The sequence below is a fragment of the Chiloscyllium plagiosum genome, unplaced genomic scaffold (genome assembly GCF_037043375.1).
Source record: "Chiloscyllium plagiosum isolate Xiang-an unplaced genomic scaffold, Cpla_swu_hap1 HiC_scaffold_10, whole genome shotgun sequence".
Classification (NCBI taxonomy): domain Eukaryota; kingdom Metazoa; phylum Chordata; class Chondrichthyes; order Orectolobiformes; family Hemiscylliidae; genus Chiloscyllium; species Chiloscyllium plagiosum.
Genome location: NW_028270148.1, coordinates 26,362,141 through 26,389,175, shown reverse-complemented (window position 1 = coordinate 26,389,175; position 27,035 = coordinate 26,362,141). Strand labels below are relative to the sequence as shown.

Below are 27,035 nucleotides of genomic sequence, written 5' to 3'. Positions count from 1 at the left end.
TCTGGCACAGACAGATGGTAGTGCAAAGCACTGAGCTATCATGTCACCAAGGTAATTAAAGTGAACAAGAAGCAAATTGGGATTTTTTAAAATATATAATGCAGCAATTGATACTCTGGAATGCATTGCTTTAAATGGTGATGAAAATTGTCAAAAGGTTATAGTTTGGAACTCTTCAAATGTAGTGTGAAAAAGGGTTCATGCGATCTGTGCTTGGAGTCTGCTGGCTGGGTGGTGATGGCTGAGGATCATGAAGATTCAAAAGGGAAGTAACTGATGTTTACGCTAAAGAGAAATTGCTGCTGTTGTTATTCTTTTATCATGTGGTTTGATGCCACACTGAGTCCGAGTTCATGACAGACTGGCTGATGAGAAGACAAGAACTGTCTTCAGAACTTTAAAATATTATTAAACAATAAACACAATGATTACCATTAGATTAAATTACTTACAGTTTGGAAACAGGCCCTTCGGCCCAACAAGTCCACACCGACCCGCCGAAGCGCAACCCACCCATACCCCTACACTTACCCTTCACCTATAACTACGGGCAATTTAGCATAGCCAATTCACCTGACCTGCACATCTTTGTGACTGTGGGAGGAAACCGGAGCACCCGGAGGAAACCCACGCAGACATGGGGAGAATGTGCAAACTCCACACAGTCAGTCGCCTGAGGCGGGAATTGAACCCGGGTCTCTGGCGCTAACCACTGTGCCACCATGCTGCCCACATGTTTTATTTATAGCTGTACAAGGTAATCTGTCTTGTATTTATGTCCATGTGCTCTCAAGAATAGTACTATCTTTATTGTTCAACATTGAGAATGTAAGTGGGGGCTCACAATCAAGTTTTTTTCCATGGGATATGGGTTTTGCTGCATTGTTGTCCATCCCTAATTCCCTGTGAATCAACCACATTACTGTTATTCTGGACTTTGTGTAAGTCAAATCATTAAGAATGCCAATTTCCTTCCCTAAAGAACCAAATAGAATTCCAAAAAGATGATTGAGATATAAACGAACATTTTCTACAAAGACCTGGGATGAAAGCAGATTCAGTAATTTTTAGAATGAAATTAGATAAATAGCTGTATGTCTATAGAAAAAGAGAAAGGACAGTAAGTATAATGGGATAGATTATAGGAGCCCAAACTGGGCCAAATAGCCTCCGTTCAGTATTCTATGAAAATGGTCTATTAAATGCAGATAGTGTTCACATCAGAAGCTCCAACCTGAATCCATTTCAACTGCTTAATCTAGAATCTAAAGAAAAAAAGTGGCATTATAACTAAACTACAAAATATACTTCAGTGTGTTGAAAATATGAACTTTATTTTTTTAATACAGTACAGATTTTAAGTAAGTGTTGTACGCAAAACTTGCAGGGTTTTGTCTTCATATAAATTATGTACATTAGTATAGTACAAAAGCAAATATGTTAATTTACAGTAATTAAATAGCCAATGCATAAATGGACTTTTTCTAAATGTCTGCATTGACACACTGCCCCCAAAAAATAAACTTCAGGGAAAATTAACATGTATATGTTTATCATATGTAAACACAAGCGACAGAGACAATGCAATACACCTGGCACTGGATTAGAATGTCAATTTTGTTTGCAGTGAGAAGTTTCCCATTTAGTTACCAAGTGTATTGTTCATTAGCCCATAAAGAAACAGAATACATCATAGAAATCCATGTGCAACAATAACAGCAACCAAATGACAACATTCTTGCTGCCGGGTAAAGATCATCAGTCTAACTCCTAATTCAAATAATGGGGTGGATTTTCTGCCCCTCAAGATCAAAAATGCAAATTAAATTTCATATTGTCTTTTGTGTCCAGGTTGTGCAGGCTAGCCAAATGAACCAAATGATTTTGTAACACTGCACAGAACTCTACAATAATTTGTGAAACAGGTTGTTAAAACAGCCTGAGAAAACCAAAACGTATTAGCTTTTTATGAATAATACTTCCATCTACAACATTTGTGGAATACCATAGTTTTAATTGACTATTCATGTTTGCACATTAGTCAGATAGAATACTCAGACTTATAGGCTAAAGCCAACATTGCACAGCCTTTGATGCTGAGTAAAGTTAGAAAAGAAGTGCTCAGTTTAATTAACAGTCTGACTTTGTTTTGCAGGATAGGATTTAGGACATTAGCAAACTATTTTAACACATTGCAGCCTTTAAAAAATACATATTTAAACACCATTTGAACTCCAAAGTAAAATTATCTATGCACTTGAAACCATTTAGCATTCAAAATTATTTAAGTCGTGATGTGGGAGAGGTTGGAGGTGGTTCTATAGAATTGATGCTACCCTCAAAATTCTTTTCTTTGAGTACTGAGATTTAAATGAATTCAACAAAGCAATTCCAAAACAAAATCCAGATCTTCAAACATCATGCAACAATCCCGAAGAAATTATTTTCTTCTTGATTTGATCACGTATTCTCTATAATTAGAAACAGAATTCGATAGGTTACGCACCCAGTTATTATCCTGGCATGAGTGTGAATTTTGGTCAGCAGCTTCTCTCCACCTACCAAGTCTGTACTTCAAACAGCTGGATATTTCCATCTACTTCCAACATGTCAATTTTGCTCAAATCAGTAAACCGGTGTTTATATTCCAATAAATGCTCTCCATTCACAGCAATCTTGAAACAGTCAGAACTACAATAAATGATAATCTGGAACACAATCACAAAAAGAGTGCACAAATTCGTTAACCAAACAGCAAACCCATTCAACTCCTTTTCTGCACCACTATAAAGCAAAGCAACTTTGTCTTCAGGTTTACAAAAATCTACTGAATGTCTTCTATAAAGTTGAGACACAAACCCTCTGAGCATCATTTAATTTTCCCAAGTACATTAATGTCACCACTACCACTTTGAAATAATAGGACATTACATCAGTACAGCCTTCTAGCACACTAACCATAATGATCTTCAGTATCTCATTCCATTGTGTTTTCCCATAAATGAGCGCATTTATGAGAAAATCCAAAGATAATTTGGCCATCACATAAATTGACATGGCAAATGTCACTCACCATGGATCTAGGTTGGCTTTAAATTAAGCAATTATGTGAATACTGTTGTCTAAAAAGACAAGGATCTTTAAATTTAATTTATTCCTTCATAGGGACTGGGCAGCATTTATTGCCTATCCTAATTGCCCAAAGGCTAGTTAAGAGTCAGCCAGATTGGAGTGGGTCTGGAGTCATACATAAGCGAGGCCAGGCCAGGTAAGGACAGCAGTTTCCTCCTCTAAAGGATATCAGTGAACCAGCTGGATTTTCTGACAATCAACATGGTTGTACAGTCATCAGATTTCTTCAATTCTACCATCTCTCACAGTAGGAATTGAGCTTTATCTTGATCCTTGATCTAATAGTTTAGTGACAACGCCACTGGACGATCACCATTCCTTTCCTCTCCATGCTGCCGCCGCCACCACCACCCCCCCAACCCAAGCTTCTATATAAACAATTGTTATTTACACCTTTGTTATAAAATCAATTTATACATGTTATTTGAAACAACTAATAGAAAAATAATACGGTTGAGTACTGCTGATATGAAGATCTTCAGAAATGTCTCCAATTTATTTCTGGACTCTACAAAGTACCTCAAAGTATGCCTCTGGGTTAAATGGAAAACAGTCGTCTATCTTCCTCTCCTCTTCACCCCAGCTTTGATAGAGAAAAGAGTTTCGAACGAAAGCTTTTTCTTTGAACCGAGGTGCCAGGTGCAGTGGAATGTCGGTGGAATCACTCACACAGAGATTAATAGCGAACCTGGAAGATATTTACATTTACAATACAGCTGCTTCTTTTCAGGATTTACATCTTTGCTAGTACTTTGGGTTTAGACATGGTACAAATTAAACAATGGACTTAAGTTAAAATTTAACACAGAGTTGCAACAAGATTAAATCTCAACCCCAGTATCAGGACCCTATGTTGATGGGTCTTGAACTCATATACTGAAAGGACATTTGATATTTATCATTCTGTAGCTCTACAAGGATATTTCAGAAAGGTATTTTCCTTGATATTAAAATATAATTTAGAATTAGATATGGAGCTGTTGATATTTTGCAAGAATGTCTTAAAATTTTAATGTCTTTAAAATTTTAACATTAAGCCTAATTCACTTCACACCTCCAAAAACAATAAATTAAGTACAGTACAACCTTGATTATCCGAACGAATATTTTGTTCGGATAACTGATCTGATAGTAGTAATTTGAGTGCCGATTATCGGAAAATGCATGCCATAATGCTGTTTAACTGATAACTGAATCCTGAATTGCCTAATGCCGTTTTTACGAGACCTTGAGATCTTGTTTGGATAATCCAAAATTCAGATGTTCGGATAATCGAGGTTCTACTGTAACAAACAGTATGAAAACTGTTTTCATTATTGTTGCCCAATGTCCCATCATGTAACACAATACAGTTGTAATTTTTATAATTTGAAATGATTTATAAAGTCAAACATCAATTCTTATTTAGTTATTTTTCATTATGTATTAGATGCACATGGGTGCTGTTGAGCAGGCATATGCTGCTTTTTGTCACTTTTTTTGTTTTGTAAAAGACAGTAAATAATTATTAGTCCAACACTCATTTAATAATGAGAGGTTTATGTTAACTCAGATTCAAACTGGAAACTATGATAGTAGCCATTACAGAGACAGGGATTAAACATACCATGTTATAAGGTTTACGGGAGGTTTAGAGAGATGCTGCTGCTTTAACAGAGTGTTGTCACTTTGTTTTGTAAAAGACTGAACAATTATTAGTTCACCACTCATTTAATGATGAGAGGTTTATGTTAAATCAGATTCAAACTGGAAACTATGATAGTAGCCATTACAGAGTCAGAAATTAAACATACCAAGTTATAAGATTTACGGGAGGTTTAAGGGTTGGAGTAGCATTACTGATTAGAAAAAGAATCACTTCTATGATGAAGAGCATTCATAACAAAGCCGATAAACTAATGGCACAGATAATAGTGAATGATTATGATGTAGTAGGCATCACAGAGACTTGGTTACAGGGGGGTCAGGACTGGCAGTAAAACCTCCATGGTTTTTCAACTTATCGAAAAGACAGAGAGGTGGGCAGAGGGGGTGGGGTTGCCTTGTTAGTTAAGAACAAAATTAAATCTATGGTACTGAATGACATAGCGTCGGATGATGTGGAGTCTGTGTGGGTGGAATTGAGGAACCACAAAGGCAAAAAAAACATAATTGGAGTTGTGTATAGACCTCCTAACAGTGGTCAGGACCAGGGACGCAACATGTACCGGGAAATAGAGAAGGCATGTCAGAAAGGCAAGGTTACATTGATCATGGGAGACTTCAATATGCAGGTGGACTGGGTAAATAATGTTGCTAGTGGATCTAAAGAAAGGGAATTCATGGAATGCTTACAGGATGGCTTTTTGGAACAGCTTGTCATGGAGCCCACAAGAGAGCAGGCTATTCTGGACCTAGTGCTTTGCAATGAACCAGACTCTATAAAAGATCTTAAAGTAAGGGAACCCTTAGGAAGTAGCGACCATAGTATGGTAGAGTTCAGTCTGGAGTTTGAAAGGGAGAAGGCAAAATCGGATGTGATGGTGTTACAGTTGAATAAAGGTAATTATGAGGGCATGAGAGAGGAACTGACTAAAATAGACTGGAAGCAGAGGCTAACCGGGAAGACAGTAGAGCAAAAATGGCAGGAGTTTGTAGGTATAATTGAGGACACTGTACAGAGGTTCATTCCCAAGAAAAGAAAGATTAACCAGGGAGGGATTAGACAACCTTGGCTGACAAAGCAAGTCAGGAAATGTATTAAAGAAAAAGAGAGATCCTATAAAGTGGCTAAGAACAGTGGGAAATCAGAAGATTGGGAAGGATACAAAAGCAAACAGAGGATAACAAAGAGTGTAATAAGAAATGAGAGGATCAAATATGAAGGTAGGCTAGCCAGTAATATTAGAAATAATAGTAAAAGTTTCTTTCAGTACATAAGAAACAAACGACAGGCAAAAGTAGACATTGGGCCACTTCAAACTGATGCAGGAAGCCTAGTGATGGGAGATAAGGAAATAGCAGGAGAACTTAACAAGTATTTTGCGTCAGTTTTCACAGTGGAAGACATGAGTAATATCCCAAAAATTAAAGGGTGTCACAGGGCTGAGTTGAGTATGGTTGCCATTACGAAAGAGATAGTGCTAGAAAAGTTAAAAAGTCTTAAAATTGTTTAATCTCCTGGCCCCGATGGGATACACCCTAGAGTTCTGAGAGAGGTGGCTGAGGAAATAGCAGAGGCATTGGTTGAGATCTTTCAAGAGTCACTGGAGTCAGGAAAGGTCCCGAATGATTGGAAGATGGCTGTTGTAACCCCCTTGTCCAAGAAAGAATCAAGGCAAAAGATGGAAAATTATAGGCCAATCAGCTTAACCTCGGTTGTTGGTAAAATTCTAGAATCCATCATTAAGGATGAGGTTTCTAAATTCTTGGAAGAGCAGAGTCTGATTAGAACAAGTCAACATGGATTTAGTAAAGGGAGGTCATGCCTGACAAACCTGTTGGAATTTTTTGAAGAGGTAACAAGTAGGTTAGACCAGGGAAACCCAGTGGATGTGGTCTATCTAGACTTTCAAAAGGCCTTTGATAAGGTGCCACACGGGAGGCTGCTGAGCAAGGTGAGGGCCCATGGTGTTTGAGGTGAGCTGCTGGGATGGATTGAGGATTGGCTGTCTAACAGAAGGCAGAGAGTTGGGATAAAAGGTTCTTTTTCAGAATGGCAGCCGGTGACGAGCGGTGTCCCGCAGGGTTCGGTGCTGGGGCCACAGCTGTTCGCATTATATATTAATGATTTGGATGAGGGAACCGGGGGCATTCTAGCGAAGTTTGCCGATGATACGAAGTTAGGTGGACAGGCAGGTAGTACTGAGGAAGTGGGGAGGCTACAGAAGGATCTAGACAGGTTGGGAGAGTGGTCCAGGAAATGGCTGATGGAATTTAACGTGAGCAAGTGCGAGGTCTTGCACTTTGGCAAAAAGAATAAAAGCATAGACTACTCTCTAAATGGTGAGAAAATTAATAAAGCCAAAGCACAAAGGGATCTGGGAGTGCTAGTCGAGGATTCTCTAAAGGTAAACATGCAGGTTGAGTCCGTGATTAAGAAAGCGAATGCAATGTTGTCTCTTATCTCAAGAGGGTTGGAATATAAAAGCAGAGATGTACTACTAAGACTATATAAAGCTCTGGTTAGGCCCCATTTGGAGTACTGTGTCCAGTTTTGGTCCCCACACCTCAGGAAGGACATACTGGCACTGGAACGTGTCCAGCGGAGATTCACACGGATGATCCCTGGAATGACAGGTCTAACATATGAGGAACGGCTGAGGATACTGGGATTGTATTCGTTGGAGTTTAGAAGATTAAGGGGAGACTTAATAGAGACGTACAAAACAATACATGGCTTGGAAAAGGTGGATGCTATGAAATTGTTTCCGTTAGACGAGGAGACTAGGACCCGTGGACACAGCCTTAGAATTAGAGGGGGTCATTTCAGAACAGAAATGCAGAGACATTTCTTCAGCCAGAGAGTGGTGGGCCTGTGGAATTCATTGCCACGGAGTGCAGTGGAAGCCGGGACGCTAAATGTCTTCAAGGCCGAGATTGATAGATTCTTGTTGTCTAGAGGAATTAAGGGCTACGGGGAGAACGCTGGTAAGTGGAGCTGAAATGCGCATCAACCATGATTGAATGGCGGAGTGGACTCGATGGGCCGAATGGCTTTACTTCCACTCCTATGTCTTATGGTCTTATGGTCTTATATATTGAGGGCTAAGCACCCAGTACAGACCTTATGTGTTGAACTGAGGAACCATAAAGGAACTAAAATCACAAACCACCTGATAGCAGCTCAGAAGTGTGAGATTGTTTAAGTACTGAATTAAGCAAGTATGGGGCAAAGGCAGAGAAGTACTAATTAGGAATTTTAATCTTAACATAGACTGGGGGAGACAAACACTTGCCAGAAAGGTTGTGAATTTCTAGAGTGTGTTCGGGATAGTTACTGCAGCAATATGTCTTGGATGTGACAAGGTGACAAGCAACATTGGATCTAGTAATGAGCAATAAGCCTCAATTAATTAGTGACCTAATTGTTCATGAACATTGTCAAATAATGATCATTACATGATCCAGTTTCATGAAGTGATTGTAAAACACAATCAAAGATTAGAAATGAGAATTTTGGATTTAATTAAGCCAGGCTTTAATAGGATGAGGCAGAGACTGCCCACAGTAAACTGGGAAGCTCTGCTAATAGGTAAAACAACCAAGGAACAGCGATGAGTATTCAAAGAAACTTAACAATATTTCAGAAGGAAAAGCTCCACCTCACAAAACAAAACAGCCAAGGACATCTAAGGAGGTTATGGGACAGCATAAAATTAAAAAGGAAGGGCTTATAAAAACACAAGGACAATACAGAATGGGACAAATGCAAAGACCAATAAAGGGCCACAATGCAGTTCAGAAGAGTGGCTATAAAGGATTACAAAAGGCAACTTGCAAGAGACATAAAAGACAAAAAGAGATTTCATAGTTATATAAATGGAAAACAGCTGGTTAAGAGTACAATTGGACCATTGTCGGCTGTGAATAAGGCTACTGTCGATGATCATGGGGAAGTGGCAGACATGCTGAATGATTTTAATGTTTCAGTATTCACAGCGGAAAAGGAGAATAGCTTGCAGGAAAATCCAAAGAAATTAACAGAGGCTCAGTAACGGTCTAAATAAAATTACCTGAAGCAAATAGTCAATAATGGGGAAATCAATGGAACTTTAGAGTGACAAATCCCAAGGACCTGGTGGTTTCCATCCATGGTTTTAAAGAAGGTAGGAGAACACATTGAAAGATTATAGTTAGGACATTGGCAGAGTTTCCTTGACCATGGAGTTGTACCTCTGGATTTAAAAGTTGCTCATATCACTCCACTCTTAAAGGAAAGCAGAGGGAAACAAGGAAATTACAGGCCTGTTAGCCTGATAAATATGGTGGGGAAATTATTGGAATCTATAATCAAGGATAGGATAACATCAACTCAAAACTTGTCAGTTATTCTTGACAGTCAGCATGGATTAACGAATGGTAGGTCATGCCTGACAAACCTCCAAGTTTTTCAAGAGATGACAAAGGTGATGGACAGAGGTAAGTTGATAGATGTTGTTTATGTTGACTTCATGATGGCTTTTGATGAAGTCCCACAGAAGACAGTTGGTTAAGGTGGAAGCCCATGGATTACTGACATGGATAGTAAATTGGTTGAGTGACAGGAGAGTTGGAACAATGGCTAAGTACTCAAATTGGCAGGATATGACTAGTGGTGTCCTGCAGAGATCTGTGTTGGGATCTCAATTATTCATTAATGACTTGAATAATGGCATTAAGTGACAAATATTCAAAATAAAACAAAGAACTGTGGATGCTGGAGATCTGAAACAAAAACAGAAATTGTAGCAGATCCTCCCCAGCAACATCTGTGGGAAGGAAGCAGAATAACTGAGTACAGTGATTCTGATAAAGATTCCATTTTTGCGTCAAATATTCAAATTTGCTGACAGCACAAGATTGGGCAGCATCATGGACAATGTTAATGACATCATGTAATTACAACAGGATACTGATAGATGAGGTGAATGCACAGAGCTGTGGCAAATGGATTTTAATGGAAGTGTGAGGTTATCCATTTTGGACCAAAAAAGAAAGGGTAGGTCAGGTATTGTTGAGAAGGCATAAAGTTAAATACAGTGGATGCCCAACAAGATTTGGGGGTTCAGTAGCATAGCTCTATAAAGTACCAGGAACTGGTGCACAAAGCAGTCAAGAAGGCTGATTCATACCTAAAAGGCTGGAGGAGAAGGATGTAGACATTATGCTGTAGTTATACAAAACCCTAATCAGATCCCACTTGGAGTACTATGAACAGATCTGGGCACCTTACCTTAGGAAGGATGTTTTGACCCGGAGCGAGTTCCATGCAGGTTTATAAGAATGATACCTGGACTTAAGGGGTTAAGTTATAAAGTCAGATTAAACAAATTAGGCCTTTATGGTCCAGAATTTCGAAGATTAAGGGGTGATCTAATCAGGTGGGCAGGATACATAGTTTAAGAATTAGAGCCAGACCATTCAGGAGAGATGTTAGAAAGCACTTCTACATGCAAAGAGTAGTGGGGGTTTGAAACTCTTTTCCTCAAATGGTGGTCGATTCTAATTCAATTGTTAAATTTAAATCTGACACTCAAATTTTTATTAAACAAAGGTAACAAGGGATATTGACCCAAGATTGGCATATGGAGTTAGGCCACAGATCAGGCATGACATTATTGAATGGTGGGGCAGGCTCCAGGGGCTGAATGACCTACAAGTCTTACTATGTTATAAAACAGACCTGAGAAGGTTCATCAGGTATGAAGAGACTGTCTGAAGAGGGGATGTTGAATAGGTTAGGTATATAATCATTGGAGTTCAGAAAAATGAAAGGTGACCTTATTGAAATATACAGTATTCTAAAGGAACTTGACAGGGTACATGCAAAAGGGTTGTTTCCACTTGTGGGAGAGCCTAGGACCAGACAACATAATCTCAGAATAAGGGTTTGTCCATTTAAGAGATGAAGAGAAATTTCTGCTCTTGGAGAGTAGCGAATCTGTGAAATTGTTTACTGCAAAGGGCTGCTGAGGTTTGGTCACTATATGCCTCCAAGGCTGAGATTGAGAGATCTTTAATCATTATGGAAATGAAAACATTATGGGGAAAAGGCCAGAAAGTGGAGTTAAGGATGGTCAGATCTGCCACGATCTCATTGAATGGTGGAGCAGACCTGATAGGCTAAATGCCCCTATATCTTATAGTCTTATAAAATGCAGTTTGTAACAATTATAAAACTAAATTACCTGTCTGGGTTCCTATTGACTTTGCCTTGAAGAGTGATTGTTCGACCAGGGCATAATCCATCCTTAATCTGACCCATGTAAGGAACAGCCTAAAACCAAAATATCTTCCAAATTAGCGATTTTGGAGAAGATTTGTACCTCAGGTTGATAATATGTAAGTTAGCTCGCTGAGCTGGAATGTTTGTTTTCAGACGTTTATCACTATGACTGGGTAACATCATCAGTGAGAGTTTCCGGTGAAGTACTGGCGGTATGTCCAGCCTCTCTATTTATAGGTCTTGGTTTCTAATATTTCTAAGTATTAAAAACAGGGAAATATTAACAACCTAAGCCTTTCAGCTACTTTCTATATTTTGTCCACCTCTTTAAGCCTGGTCAGAAAATTTGAGAAAAGTAAATAATTCTAAAAGTGAAAGGAAGAGGCAAGGATGGGGATGAGGTGAAAAAGGGGGGGGGGGGGAGAAATGAAATGAGGGGAAAATGTTACTGAAAAATACAACCTCTGGAAACACTTGTGCTTGGATATTGAAGTATTATCATGTTCTATTTGGTGGATTTATCAAGTTACAATGGTGGAGGCATTCTGTTTGTTTTTCCACAGCAGCTGAGAATGGAATTGGTTTAAAATATTCACCATCATAGAGATGTACAGCATGGAAACAGACCCTTCGGTCCAACCTGTCCATGCCGACCAAATATCCCAACCCAATCTAGTCCCACCTGCCAGCATCTGGTCCATATCCTCCAAACTCTTCCTATTCATATACCCATCCTTTTAAATGTTGCAACTGTACCAGCCTCCACTACATCCTCTGGCAGCTCATTCCATACTCGTACCACTCTCTGTGTGAAAAAGTTGCCCCTTAGATCTCTTTTATGTCTTTCCCCTCTCCCCCTAAACCTATGCCCTCTGGTTCTGGACTCTCCGACCCAGAGAAAAGACTTTGTCTATTTATCCTATCCATGCCCCTCATAAATTTTGTAAACCTCTGTAAGGTCAGCCCTCAGCTCCAGGGAAAACAACCCCAGCCTGTTCATCCTCTCCCTATAGCTCAAATCCTCCAACGCTGGCAACATCCTTGGAAATCTTTTCTGAACCCTTTCAAGTTTCACAACATCTTTCTGACAGGAAGGAGACCAGAATTGCATGCAACATTCCAACAGTGGCCTAACCAATGTCCTGTACAGCCGCAACATGACCTCCCAACTCCTGTACTCAATACTCTGACCAATAAAGGAAAGCATACCAAACGCCTTCTTCATTATCCTATCTACCTGCGACTCCACTTTCAAGGAGCTATGAACCTGCACTCCAAGATCTCTTTGTTCAGCAACACTCCCTAGGACCTTAATATTAAGTGTATAAGTCCTAAGATTTGCTTTCCCAAAATGCAGCACCTCTCATTTATCTGAATTAAACTCCATCTGCCACTTCTCAGCTCATTGACCATCTGGTCAAGATCCTGTTGTAATCTGAGGTAATCCTCTTCGCTGTCCACAACACCTCCAATTTTGGTGTCATCTGCAAACTTACTAACTGTACCTCTTATGCTCGCATCCAAGTCATTTACATAAATGACAAAAAGTAGAGGACCCAGCACCGATCCTTGTGGTACTCCACTGGTCAAAGGCTTCCAGACTGAAAAACAACCCTGCACCACCACCCTCTGTATCCTACCTTTGAGCCAGTTCTGTATCCAAATGGCTAGTGTTCTGTGAGATCTAACCTTGCTAACCAGTCTTCCATGGGGAACCTTGTCGAACACCTTACTGAAGTCCATATAGATCACATCTACCGCTCTGCCCTCATCAATCCTCTTTGCTACTTCTTCAAAAAACACAATCAAGTTTGACAAAGTATCAGAACTGCTAAAGGAAAGTATCAAATTTACAAAATATGGTGCAAACAAACAATTGTGCACTTACCAATGGAATTGTTGTAGGCTTGGCATGCTGCAATATCAACAAACATTATTAAGACAATGCGTAATAACTTGAAGGCAGTAGAAAGAGAGTTTAAAAGGATAAATTCTCGGACTTACAGTCCCACTTGCATCAGTCTTCTTTATCGGTAGGGTAAAATATGGATTATCCTGTTCCTAGTTACGACAGAAATGTTTATTACACTATCTGATTTATGGATGTAAAGAAGTTAGAGCACATTAGGAGCATTGGTTATCTATAGTAATGAGATCCTATACACTAGATTCTAATGGTTATAAATAAACATTAATATAAGTGGCATGACCTCAGCACATGTATATATTACCCTATTTTCAATAAGATAATCAGAATATTGAGGTGCACCACAAGATCAAACTTCAGAGAGCTGCTTTTGCTAAAGGAGTATTTCACTGAAGACGGAGTAATCAGGAGGACCAACACCATATCAAACAAAATTGTGTTTTGCAGTTAAATAGGTCATCCTCTAATCAAAGTTACAAACCTAGATCGATTAGTTACGAAAGACACAAGCTGTATGTATATAAGTTAACTCGCTGAGGTGGAAGGTTTGTTTTCAGACATTTTGTCACCATGACTAGGTAACAACATCATCAGTGGGAGTCTCCGGTGAAGCGCTGGTGCTATGTCCCGCCTCTCTATTTATAGGGCTTAGTTTCTTCAGGTGGGTGATGTCATTTCCAGTTCTTTCTTTCAGGGGAAGGTAGACGGGATTTACGTCAATGTGTTTTTTGATGGAGTTCTGGTTAGAATGCCATGCTTCTAAGAATTCTTGTGCCATCTTTGTTTCACCTGTCCTAGGATGTGTGTTGTTCCAGTCACGCTTCTATGGAGTACCAAAAATACCCAAACCTGGGGAGTCCTCAGACCCATAGTCTCTCTACCTGGCACACCAGCATTCAGACTAGCCAAGGATTTCCACCAGAAATTAAAACATCTAACTGAAGATTCATGCCACTCCGTTCACTCCACCAAGAATTCCTGAACACCAAAGACACCAAGATAGAAGAGGATGAAATAATGGTCTCCTTTGACGTTACAGCCCTTTTCATGTCAGTTAATATCGACCTGACCAAAGAAACACTGGCATCACTACTAGGAAAACCAGGACCACAAATACCAGTCAGCACCAACCTCATCAGCAAAGACAACATCCTCAAGCTAGTGGACTGCGCCACACCACCCACTTCACATTCAATAACAAAACCTACAAACAAGTCAACGGAACGCCCATGGGATCACCAATATCAGGGCTCTTAGCAGAAGCAGTAATTCCGAGACTGGAACAAGCTGCCCTCCCATCTATCCAACTCAAACTTTGTGTCTGCTACATGAATAACAACTTTGTCATCACAAAACATAACAAATTGGAGGAAACATACAATACCATCAACAATATCCTGACAGGCATACATTTCACAAAAGAGGAGAACGACAACAGACTCCCATTCCTAGATGTAACAGTTGAATGTACAGTTAACGAAAAGCTTCAAACCAGCGTCTACAGAAAAACAACAAACACAGACCAAATACTTCAGAAGCAATCATCGCAACACCCACAAATGGAGACATTATTTCAACGAGCTACATCACACTGCAGCACCCAAGAACTACAAAACGCCGAAGAAAAATATCTATACAATGTTTTCAAGAAAAACGGGTACTCAATAAACACAATCCATCGATTCCTCAGAAACAAGCCCAAACAAGCAGACACAACGCAACCAAAAACTATAGCTACATTACGTTACATCAAAGACATATCAGAAATGACTTCCAGACTACTCAGACCCCTTAACATCATGGTAGCCCACAAACCTACCAACACATTTAAATAATTACTAATGAACTGAAAGGATCCATTAGATACTACGAGCAAAACGAATGTCATCTACAAGATACCATGCAAGAACTGTAAAAAACACTACAGCGGACAAAGAAGCAGGAAACTTGCCACCAGGATACAGGAACACCAACTAGCCACCAAAAGACAAGACCCACAATCACTAGTTTCCATACATACAGACAAATAAGGATACCACTTTGACTGGGACAACACACACATTCTAGAATAGGTGAAACAAAGACACGCATGAGAATTCTTACAGGCATAGCACTCTAACCAGAACTCCATCAATAAACATATCGACTTAGATCCCATCTACCTTCCCTTGAAGAAAAGAACTGGAAATGACATCACCCACTTGAAGAAACCAATAGAGAGGCGGGACATACCACCAGTGCTTCACTGGAGACTCTCACTGATGATGTTACCTAGTCATGGTGACAAAACGTCTGAAAACAAGCCTCCCAGGTGAGCAAGCTAACTTATATACTTATAATCAACCTGAGCTACAAATCTTCTCAAACATTATTAACACTAGAAGTATGTCAGTACATATGGGCAAATAGTCAAAGGGTGACAAAGAAAAAAAAAAGATGGAATTGCAATCTGAAATAATTTCATGACATTTGATTTGGAAGATAATCCTGAACTTCCTATTATGTCCATTTAATCACCCAGAAATATGTTAATACAAATTGCTTATTTACTTCTTACTTACAGTGCTGTTCAAGAAGCAAATCGTTTGAATTTGGACCACACCGGAAATTCCAAGTGTGTCAACTCTGTCCACACTTATTCTGTGTTGGTAGTCCATGAAATGTTTTCCATTAACTGCAACCTAGTAGATAAATACATATTTATATATAGAGTAGGTTCCTGCAGATAATTACCATTCCTAAAGGTAATGTCATGCATTACCAATGCATCAATCAATCCCATAACTTCAACCCATTTTCCAGCTACACCCCCAACACAAATTCAATTCACTTGCTCCAAAACTATACACTTCCAGCAAATCTAACTGTGCTTAACACAATAGACAGGAGCATTTGATACACTTCACTCTCAGTTCCCTAAGAAAACAGAGTTAATAACATTTTTGCTTGTATATTTATATCAAGGTAAAAATAGAAAACAAGTTTTCATTGGTTTTTCCCTTTGTATCTTTGCATGCAAAGAAAAAGGCAATGGATTTGACAATATTGCTATCATCACAGCAATACGGCATTTCTATTCTGATGAAACAGTAACCAATGTGCCTCTATTGATGACACTAATTATAATATGGTGAGGCAGTTACATGAAAGGAAGACGATGCGAACAGGACTGAGTTTTGAAAAAGGTACTAGGATGATAGAAAATGCCGATACAACTGGAATTATTTATGGATTTCATTACTTACACATTTACTTAGAAGCAGGACAATCAAAAGCTGTTACTTAACAGAGAGATGTTTCAAAAAAATCTTCTCATTGTAATAACATTACAAAAAAATCACCTTTAGATGAACTGAAAGAGTTGACATTCTCATTTCATTTCAACTACCAAGCATTGCACAGAGAAGGTTAGGTTAAGTAAGAGTTGAAGCTCATGCACTATTCTCAATTTGACAACAAGACTAAATTAGTATTCAATGTATGTGAAAAGTTTATTTAAAAAACACAAGTAATCAATCTCCTGGTTACTTTCACATCTCAATTGACTACAAGTATTTTATTTCTAAATACAAATTATGTGAAGCATAAATCCAGACAATCTCCATCCACTGCATAAGGCGACCTGATACTGCAGGAAAGGACACATAAACAGTTCAGAGCAACTATGTCTCCATCCATTTTTGATGGTTACTAAGCTCTCTTTTAAACTCAATTACTTGACCCTGTGTACTGCTGAGGAGTCACAACAGCAATGTCCAGAGAGTCAGATTAATCATCGCATTTACCAGCAATATGACAAAAAAAAACCCTACATTGCAGAAGATTTAAGGGCAACTTACAAATTATAACCAATTTGTTGGAGTTTTACATGTTAAGTTTTACAATGGCACTGCAAGTTATTGAACAATGCAGCATGATGGGCACATTGTCGAATTTAAATATCTTTTAACAAGTTCCACAATTACACAGTACTAAGATGCCATGTCAGAAAACATCAAGGAAAATGTCAAAAAAAAATTAGGAACGGCGAGCATTACCTTGAACCTGTCAACCATTACGAAGAAAATGATTTCAAATGGCTCTCCTTTTTTGAATGGCATCTCATATTTTATCTCTTCACGTCCCCATCTTTCACATGTCAGAGTATTGCAAACAACACGCCCAGATCTCCAAAAACGTGGATTGAAATGGAAGGCTACATCTGCACGAGGTTTTTCACTGCTTCCACACTGTAAATCCACTTGGAATCTGTACGAAAGTTCAACAATGACACACATTTCCGCTGAAAGAAGTTACTCATTTCCATGCCATGAAAAATCAAACTAATTATACGACCATAGGAATTAGGAGCCAGGTGGACCTCATAGAATACAAGTTCCCTGACTGATCAAGATTAACAGCCCCAATAAGGGAGCCCAGGCTGACAGGAGTGTCAAAGGTTCTGTTCACTCTGAGGAAGCATGACCAGTATCAAATATATGCATGTGTAAATAAAGGATGATTTGGTGATGGGATATCAGCCTCTGTGGAATTATTTTAGATTCTGCCTCCACTGCATTCTGTGGCAGAGAGTTCCACAGATTCACAACTCTCAGTAGCAGTTTTGCCTCATTTTAGTTTTGAATCTACCTCCTCTCACTATATCTATGCCATCTTATTCAAAGCTGTCCTATCTGCTCAATGCCCACCTTATCAATCCCCTTTAGCATTTAATATACCTCAAGCAGACTCTCCCCTCATTCTTCTGAACTCCGGCGAGTATAAGTCCCAACTATTCAACACTCCTCATATGACAGTTCTTTCATCTCTGGAATCAGCTTTGTGAACCTCCTCTGAACTGCCTCCAATCCCACCATATCCTTCCTCAACTAAGGAGAACAGAATTGAACACAATATTCCAGATGTTTCCTCACCAACATCTTATATAATTGTAACAACACCTCTTTACTTTTATAAGCCAGTCCTTTTATAATGAATGCAAGGATTCTATTTGCCATTCTTATTATATGCTGCACCCACTTTCTACAATTCATGCACAAAGACACCCAGATCTCTCCACACTGACGCAGTTTGAATCTGCTTCTATTTAAATAATAATTTGCGTTTTTGTCTTTCCAGCCAAACTGGACAACCTCACATTTATCCACACTAAACTCCATCTCCCAGATTCTGGTCATTCTCGAAGCCTATCAATATCCACCTGTACCCTCTTTATCTCCTCATCACTGCCTGCTTCAGCATCAAAATTCAGCAGGAGATGAGAGGTGTCGATTAGGAGCAGCTATTTGAAGGGAAGTCCACATTTGATATGTGGGAGGCTTTCAAAGATAGGTTGAAGGTAGCAGCAAGATAGGCATGTCCCTTTGAAAACAAGGGATAGGAATGGCAAGATGAACTGGTGAACTGTGGATGAAAGGAGAAACCGTACGACTAGTCAAGAGAAAAAGGGAACCGTACATAAGGTCCAGACAGCTTAAAAACAGAAGGGGCCTTGGAGGAATATCGAGAGAGTAAGACCAATCTTAAAGAAGGAATCAAGCGGGCAAAAAGGGGTCAGGAAATAACTTTAGTAAGCAGAATTAAGGAGAATCCCAAGGCCTTTTATTCATATATAAGAAGCAAGAGGGTAACTCGAGAAAGGGTTGGTCCAGTAAATGTTAAGGAAGGAAGGAAGGTTGTGTGTTGAACCTGAGAAAATGGGGGAACTGTTTGAGGTCTACAAAATCATAAAGGGTATAGACAAGGTTGATAGAGATAAGCTTTTTCCCAGGGGAGGGATTCATAACGAGAGGTCACGCATTCAAGTTGAGAGTTGAAAAGTTTAAGGGGGATACACGCAGAAAGTACATTACACAGAGGGTGGTACGCGCCTGGAAACCCTTGCCAGCAGAGGTAGCAGAGGCAGGCACAGTAGATTCATGGACAGATGCATGAGTATGTGGGGAGCAGAGGGATACAGATTCTTAGGAACTGGGCGATAGGTTTAGACAGTGGATTTGGATCGGCTCAGGCTTAGAGGGCCGAAGGGCCCGTTCTTGGGCTATAAATTTTCTTTGCTTTTCTACCTATTTTAGTATCATACCATTTTTAGCTATCTGGTTTCTTGAACCCACTGGTGACCTGATCCACATTTACAAAGTTTACTAAAATGGGGCATATCTTGGAAAAGCATGCGAAATATATGTATAATGACAATAAACCATATCAAGGCCATGTATATACAGCATTTAGCTATAGCCAAAACTGATCTCAATCTCCCCCATTTAATAACAATTCATTTTATTCAAGAAAACTTGCTGTTACAAATTGGAAAGTGTCTGGGACATTTGGAAATGCCCAAAATCAAACCACACAATGTGAAAACAATTCTACATTTCATCTTAAAATACAATCATGTCTGCTTGTCTCAACACTATGTCAAAAGTAATTTTCTTTAGTAAATGCCGTCCAGAGAATATTTATACAATAAAACTTTACATTCCTCATTTTGTATAAAAATGGAATTTCCAGTTACATTGTCACACTACACCATCCACTGTCATTGTTGACTATGGTATAATTTTTACTTTAAAAAATAAAGAATTTTAAATAGGGAAAAGTTCAAGACCAAGCTATTTATTAAGCTAAAATCTTCTACTATCCACACATATTCCTATTCTGTACTGAATGGAACATTTTATACCAAGTTCAAGATACAATCATTGCATTAAGACTGCCAAAGTCTCAGCCAGGTCAATGACATCACATTCCCCAAGCACACAGAAATATCATTGGTGTCTGGTATAAAAATTACTGCAAGTAATAACTTCAGCAAAACAGAAGGCAGGCTGAGCAGTTTCCACCTTTGCTGTTTCAGATGTACCATTAGCAGCTACTGGCATGGCAAGGTCATTTTCAGAGGTCTGAAACATGCTAACTCCATCAGCATTCACTCAATAACACAAATACAAATTGCTGGAAAAGCTCACAAGGTCTGGCAGCATCTGTGAAGAGAATTCAGCGTTAACGTTTTGGGTCCGGTGACCCTTTCTCAGAACCAAAAAACTCATCAGGTCAGCTTTATGTTTCTGATTTACAGCATTCACAGTTCTTTCAGTTTTTGATTAGCATACACTCAGTGTTAAGTCTATGAAATCTGTACTGGGTCAACCATGTTAATTAAAAGCATGATAGCTGAACACCTAATGATGTACAATTAGCTGACGACTGGGTCATGATGTCCTTGTGTCCATTCCGCTTCTGCAAGGACACTTGAAAATGAAGTATGAAGATAGTGGATATTGGCACTGACAATAGGGAAACAGTTGGTGGGGGGAGCTGACTATTTGAAAAGACATTGGAAAAGGTGAATATAAGTTAAAATCCCAACTGGTTGAGGAGAGGGATCAGAGAAAATAGCAGTCAATGAATACTGCACCCTCTCAACCCTTTTCTTCCTCTGCATCAAACGATAGAGATTGCAATGATGGAGTGAGGCTCAGAAGCCCCATAACGCAGAGTTAACCACCATGGCAGAAACCATCACCTTTCAAGATAAAAGGCTGTCATGGGCTTAGTTTTTAAACTTTGATTTTCCAAATTGCCTTTCATTCAAAAATCCTCTCCCTCTCACTTAGCTCAAAGCTATTTTCTCCTTAATCTGATCATATTCTCTCCTTAATCTGAAGCTATTTCTCCTTAATCTGATCATATTTTCTGCTGCACTCTTATCCATGTACTTTCTATCCCTCTCCGTCACACTCTAGTTACCTTGATCCACATAACTACTCTGCCCTACTTTTTCCTTACTCGCTCACTTGAGCATTTGGCACATTTCACTAACATCTTTCAGAATGTAAATTTACCATTTCAAACAAAGATGAAGTTTCAATGATTTGAATTCAACAACGTTTATTTGTCAAATCAAAGAAAACATCTCATCCCAGAATACCAGGGTGGTTTACAGAATACATGTACATTTCTTCTAAGAATAAAGGTAACTGGCTACCTCAAAATTTGTAATTTGTAAATTCCTGCCAAAGGGAAATTTTCGACAAGTGCCCTGGTCACCATATAAAATTTTCTTCCCAGTGTAAATTTTCCACATGGTTCAGGTTGTACGTTTTGCTCGCTGAGCTGGCAGGTTTGTTTCAGATATTTCATCACCATGCCAGGTAACATCATAACAGAGCCTCTGTTGAAGCGTTGGTGTTCTGTCCCACTTTCTACTTACATGTCTTGGTCTGTTAAGGTGAATGATATCATTTCCGATTCTCTTTCTCAAAGGTTGGTAAATGGGGTCCAAATCGATGTGTTTATTGACGGAGTTCCGGTTAGAATGCCAGGCCTCTAGGAATTCCCATGTGTGTCTCTATTTAGCCTGTCCTAGGATGGGTGTGTTGTCCAAGTCAAAGTGATGTCCTTCTTCATCTGTAAGTAAGGATACTAGTGAGATCTGGTCATGTCTTTTGATGGTTAGTTGGTGCTTGTGTATCCTGGTGGCTAGTTGCCTGCCTTCTGTCCTATGTAGTGTTTGTTGCAGTCTTTGCAGGATATTTTGTATATGACATTCAATTTGCTGGTTGTTGGTAGGGGGTCCTAGAGGTTGCTGCATATTCAAGAACAACAGGTACCCGATAAACACAGTCCGCTGATTCTTAAACAAGAAACGCAAACAAGAAGACACAACATGCCCAGAGACTCTAGCCACACTACAATACAATAAAAACATCTCGCAGATGACTACCAGACTACTCCGAACCCTTAGCATCATGACAACCCACAAACCTACCAACACACTGAAACAGCTACTGATGAACCTAAAGGACCCCGTACCAACAACCAGCAAATTGAATGTCATTTACCTAATACCCTGCTAGGACTGCAATAAAGACTACATCGGACAGACAGGCAGGAAACTAGCCACCAGGATACACGAGCATCAACTAGCCATCACTAGCATCCTTACACACAGACAAAGAAGGACGCCACTTCAACCAAGACAACACACCCATCCTAGGACAGGCTAAACAGAGATATATACGGGAATTCCTAGAGGTCTGGCATTCAAACCAGAACTCCGTCAATAAACACATCGATTTGGACCTCATTTACCAACCTCTGAGAAAGAGAATCGGAAATGATATCACCCACCTTAACACATCAAGACACATGAGTAGAACGTGGAACAGAACACCAGTGCTTCAACAGAGGCTCTCTGATGATGTTACCTAGTATGGTGACGAAAAGTCTGAGAACAAACCTTCCAGCTCAGCGTACAAACGGACAACCTGAACCTCAATCTGAGCTACAAACATTCTCAAAAAAAAAAAAATCGGTTCCACGTCATGTTTTACCTTTCACTTTCTTTGGGCAATATTCCTTGCACTGCTATCATCTGCCCTCGTCGCAAACCACCAAAGATCGCACCACTGTATGGCATAACCTGAAAGAAAAAATAACAGCCAAGCTTAGAAGAGCAAATTAATAGACCATTTGAGGATCAGTAATACTTGCATTAGTTTAGTGCAGCTTGCAATACCATTACAATATATTTAAATAAACTCCTTCATTATATTTTGAGCATGAATTGAGTTTGCTTCAATGCTAAAGATAGGTCAAGACATCGTAGCATAAACAAACCATAGCCACAATACAATGCATGCAGTACATTCTTCTCAGTCTATATCTGCATTAAGTTTCTAGTTACTACAAATTAAGGCAGTTGTCCAGTTCTTAGACAAATTGCAGAAGAGCATAATGAGGTTGATTCCACATGTCAGAGGAAAGAGACACGTTCTTACATAGAGATCGAAACAAATCACAGTGTGTTTCATTGGATATTAATTGGACAAAGGAAGTAGGTAAAGAAGTTAAGCAAATTGAGTTCCTAAACAAGTCAAAAATTCCATTCAAAACCAGTATGTAAAAAACCCAACAAGTGAAGGCTTGCTATTTCTAACAATTGGAAATGAAGCAGAGATGTATAAGTAGGCAATAGTGACTATAAATCGAGATTAGAGTGGTGCTGGAAAAGCACAGCAGATCAGGCAGCATCTGAGGAGCAGGAAAATCGATGTTTCGGCCAAAAGCCCTTCATCAGGAATAGTGATCATAACATAATGCACTATAAAATGACAATATAGAATTACACGAGCATGATGAAAACTGAGTATAGAAACTGAAGAAATTCTGATTCTATGTGATTGAGACAGAGCTAGAATGGGAACTAAGTTGGCAAGTAACAAAGTTGAACAATAGGAAACAATTAAAATTGCATTCAACAAAGTGCACGAAACATGTAATCTGCTAAGAAAAAAGAACAAACTAAACATTAGTGCAATGCCATGGATAAATAAGGGCATAAGGAAGCACTTAATAAATAGGAAGCAAATAGTTGAAACAAGTAGTTTGGATACTTTTAATGGGAAGACAAATATGAGTGAGAAAGAAATGAATGATTACTATGGTGGAGTTAATCAGAAGAAATGTTAGGAGGCTCAACTGAAGCACAAAAACTGGCATTAGTTGGAACATCAAATTTATTTCTTCTGTATATTGTGGGTCATCTCATGTACATTCTTCAGCTTTGAAAAAGAGAGTGTTTACAAGAGACTTTATAAAGATATAGGACAGATTCTCAACAAGATAGAGAAAGCAAATCATGGAGAACAACAAAGATTCAGGATTGAACAGAATATGTTCAAATATACTTCTGCTTACAGAAAACTGACTGTCTCAACAGGAAGAGTGAACTTCAGACACTGGGTGCATTCCAGGATCATTTAGATGTTGCAACAGAAATGTAATTAGTACAGCATGTTGAAGTTTCAATATTTGTCACTGCCTCAGCCCTTGCCTGAAGGAATTAAAATTGAGATTTATAGAACTGAAGCAAAAATAGGTAAAAACGAATATGTCTCCAACACTTCTAAACAGTTACAAGACAGGTGAATTGTATAAAATCTGTGCAATATGAAATCAAGTTCCTGAAAATGGTCAGGGACAATCAGAAACTGTTCTAAAGTTAACATTTGTGTCTAAAAATGTGGGGAGTTCTCCAGCTGCAAAAAAATTAAAATAGATTCAGTTCTGGCTTATAATGAATTACATAACAGTGAATTCTAAGAACTGAAGTTGATTCACAGTCAAACCATTCAGAATATTTTGGCTTTCAGAAAAAATGCTCCCAAAATAAAATTTTAAGTATTTCAATTGACAAAAGGAGCAATGAATGCAAATTTATATCGCATCCTTCAACACAAATGTCGAAAAGTAATTCACAGCCAGAGTACTCATGATGCATGGTCATGGTTATAATGTAGGACACACAGCAGTTGTTTTTGTACACAGTATAAACTGGTGGAGAACTTCAATGTCCATTACTAAGAGTTGCTCAGTGATGCCACTGCTGTGCTGGCCAGGTTCTAAAGGACATAACTGCTAGACTGGGCTCGTAGCAGCTGATATGCAAAACCACAAGAAAGAAACTTTGGGAGGCACTGCGCATGGGAATGGTAGCAGCATAGTGGCAAGGTTATTGGACAAGTAATCCAGAAGCTCCTGAGACACATTCAAATCCAAGCACGGCAGCTTAGGGGAATTTAAATTCAATTAATAAATTTGGAACAACATGCTAACCTCTGTTACAAATCATGGTTCACCATAGGGCGACACGGTGGCTCAGTGGTTAGCACTGCTGCTTCACAGTGCCAGGGACCCAAGTTTGATTCCAGCCTCGGGTGACTGTCTGTGTTGAGTTTGCACATTCTCTTCACGTCTGTATGGGTTTCCTCCGGCTGCTCCGGTTTCCTCCCACAATCCAAAGATGTGCAGGTTAGGTGAGTTGGCCATGCTAAATTGCCCATAGTATTCAGGGATGTGTAGTTTAGGTGCATTAGTCAGGGGTAAATGTAGAGTAGAGTAATTGGGTAGGGGAAATGGCTCAGGATTGGTTACTCTTCAGAGGGTCGGTGTGGACTTATTGGACCAAATGGCCTGTGTCCACATTGTAGGGATTCTATGACTCCATCACAAATGGAGAAAAAGTCTGCCAGCCTTATTTGCTCTGGCCTCCAGAAATCTTGAAACAGCTGAGGAAACCACTCTCAAGAACAAATCAAGAAAAAACACATCCAAAAACAGAGACAAAGGTTTGAAATTATTAAAACACTTCACATGCCCTTTTTTAACATTCAAATGTGATGACATTTTAAAATTCCTGAATAAGGGTGCTGGCCCAAACGTTGACTGTCTTGTCCTTGGATGCTGCCTAAGCAGCAGTGCCATGCTTTATTAACTTTACATATGACTTCATGAAAATAATTTCCATGTTTAAAAATAAATAGTACAAAAGCTTAAAAAAAGAAATGTGTGCAGGAGAAGTATGCCTTTCCTACTTATAACCTTTCAGTTTGAAGATTGTGCTGTTGGTGGCATCTCTCACAACCCCAAATGTTCTGGGATTTAGGAAGGCAAACCTACATAGAGATCTATTATTTTTCAACATATGGGCTTTCCAACAAAATTTTCATCTGAACCATCACTTTAGGCAAGTGGGCACTTTTGGTCGGGATTAACACCAAAGACTATTGCTTATACTTTGAAATGCTGAGTGTAAGATACAAGCAAGTATGCAGAAGACACCAAAATTGGAGCTGTAGTGGACAGCAAAGATTACTTCAGAGTACAATAGGATCTTGGTGAGAGAGGCCAACGGGCTGAGGAGTGGAAAATGGAGTTTAATTTAGATAAATGTGAGGTGCTGCATTTTGGAAAGGCAGTTCAGGGCAGGACTTATATACTTAATGGTAAAGCCCTGGGGAGTGTTGCTGAACAAAGTGACTTTGGAATGTAAGTTCATCATTCCTTGAAAGTGGAGCCGCAGGTAGATAAGATAGTGAAGTAGCATTTGGTATGCTTTGCTTTATTGGTCAGTGAATATAGGAGTTGGTAGGTTATGTTGAGGCTTATAGGGCATTGGTTAGGCCACTATTGGAATACTGCATGCAATTCTGGTCTCCCTCCTGTATGAAGGATGTTGTGAAACTTGAAAGGTTCCGAAAAGATTTACAAGGATGTTGCCAGGTTCGGAGGATCTGAGCTATAGTGAGAGGCTGAACAAGGGCGACCTTATAGAGGTTTATAAAATCATGAGCGGCATAGATAGGGTGAATAGAAAAGGTTTTCTCCTCGGGGTTGGGGAGGCTAAAACTAGAGGGCATGAGTTTAGGGTGAGAGAGGGAAGATTTAAAAGGAACATAAGGGGCAATTTTGTTCACATAGACAGTGGTGCACGTATGGAAATGAGCTGCCAGAGGAAGTGGTGGAGACTGATAACAATTACAACATTTAAAAGGCATCTGGATGGGTATACAAATAGAAAAGGTTTAGAGGGACATAAGCCAAATGCTGGCAAATGGGACTAGATTAATTTTGGATATCTGGTCGGTATGGACAAGTTAGACCAAAGGATCTGTTTCCATACTGTACATCTCTACAACCCTGATCTCAGCCAAAGATCAGAAGTCTGTTCTGCACAAACACCCACCTCTCTTTTGTTCTGAAATGGTCCAGCCATTCAGTATCATGGAAGCAAAAATTATTTCAAATAATTTTTGAAATTAGAGATAAGAAGGATGGGAGGATGAACTGGAGAGCCAATTTAGCGTTCTCATCTCTAATTATTTCTCAGATTAAGTAGGTGTAAATATTAATTCTACTACCAAATGAATACAGGAACATAATCTCCAGTGCTACACAAGGTCTAGTCCTCTCAATAAATGGAAAGTGATTCCAGCAGAAAGATTTCGGAGCTGTAAACTCACCCTCTTTTATAGGGTTAACCCATTGGTACTTTATTGTTAATCCTTCCATCAAGTGAATCACCTCTTCATGGGCAGATTCACTTAGCACAGACTAGCTTGCTAAATACAACCACGTACACAAAACACGCCGAAACTAAGTCCTTACCGGGTTGAATATCGTTGGGTTAGACATCTAGGAACCTATTGATTGGGGATGACCAAAAGAAAACCCAAAGACACCGACTGGCGACAAACCCCTCCGCATCCACCGAACCCAGCCACGGAT

General features: G+C 39.3%; 1 protein-coding gene across 2 annotated transcripts; it reads right to left on the bottom strand.

The window, feature by feature from the left end:
* Positions 1 to 1,313: 1,313 nt before the first annotated feature.
* On the bottom strand, positions 1,314 to 27,035 carry LOC122552695 (galectin-8-like). 2 transcript variants are annotated; one of them, XM_043695566.2, is made up of 10 exons: positions 26,916 to 27,035; positions 22,301 to 22,389; positions 17,003 to 17,213; positions 15,527 to 15,646; positions 13,043 to 13,099; positions 12,927 to 12,953; positions 11,001 to 11,089; positions 3,652 to 3,820; positions 2,563 to 2,708; positions 1,314 to 2,471 (listed from the first exon to the last, which is right to left on the bottom strand). In XM_043695566.2, coding segments are annotated over exons 1-10 (936 nt in total). In that variant the 5' UTR covers positions 26,943 to 27,035; the 3' UTR covers positions 1,314 to 2,470. The 2 variants fall into 2 exon arrangements, with proteins under 2 accessions (XP_043551501.2, XP_043551500.2); XM_043695565.2 differs by having other exon boundaries at positions 1,314 to 2,708.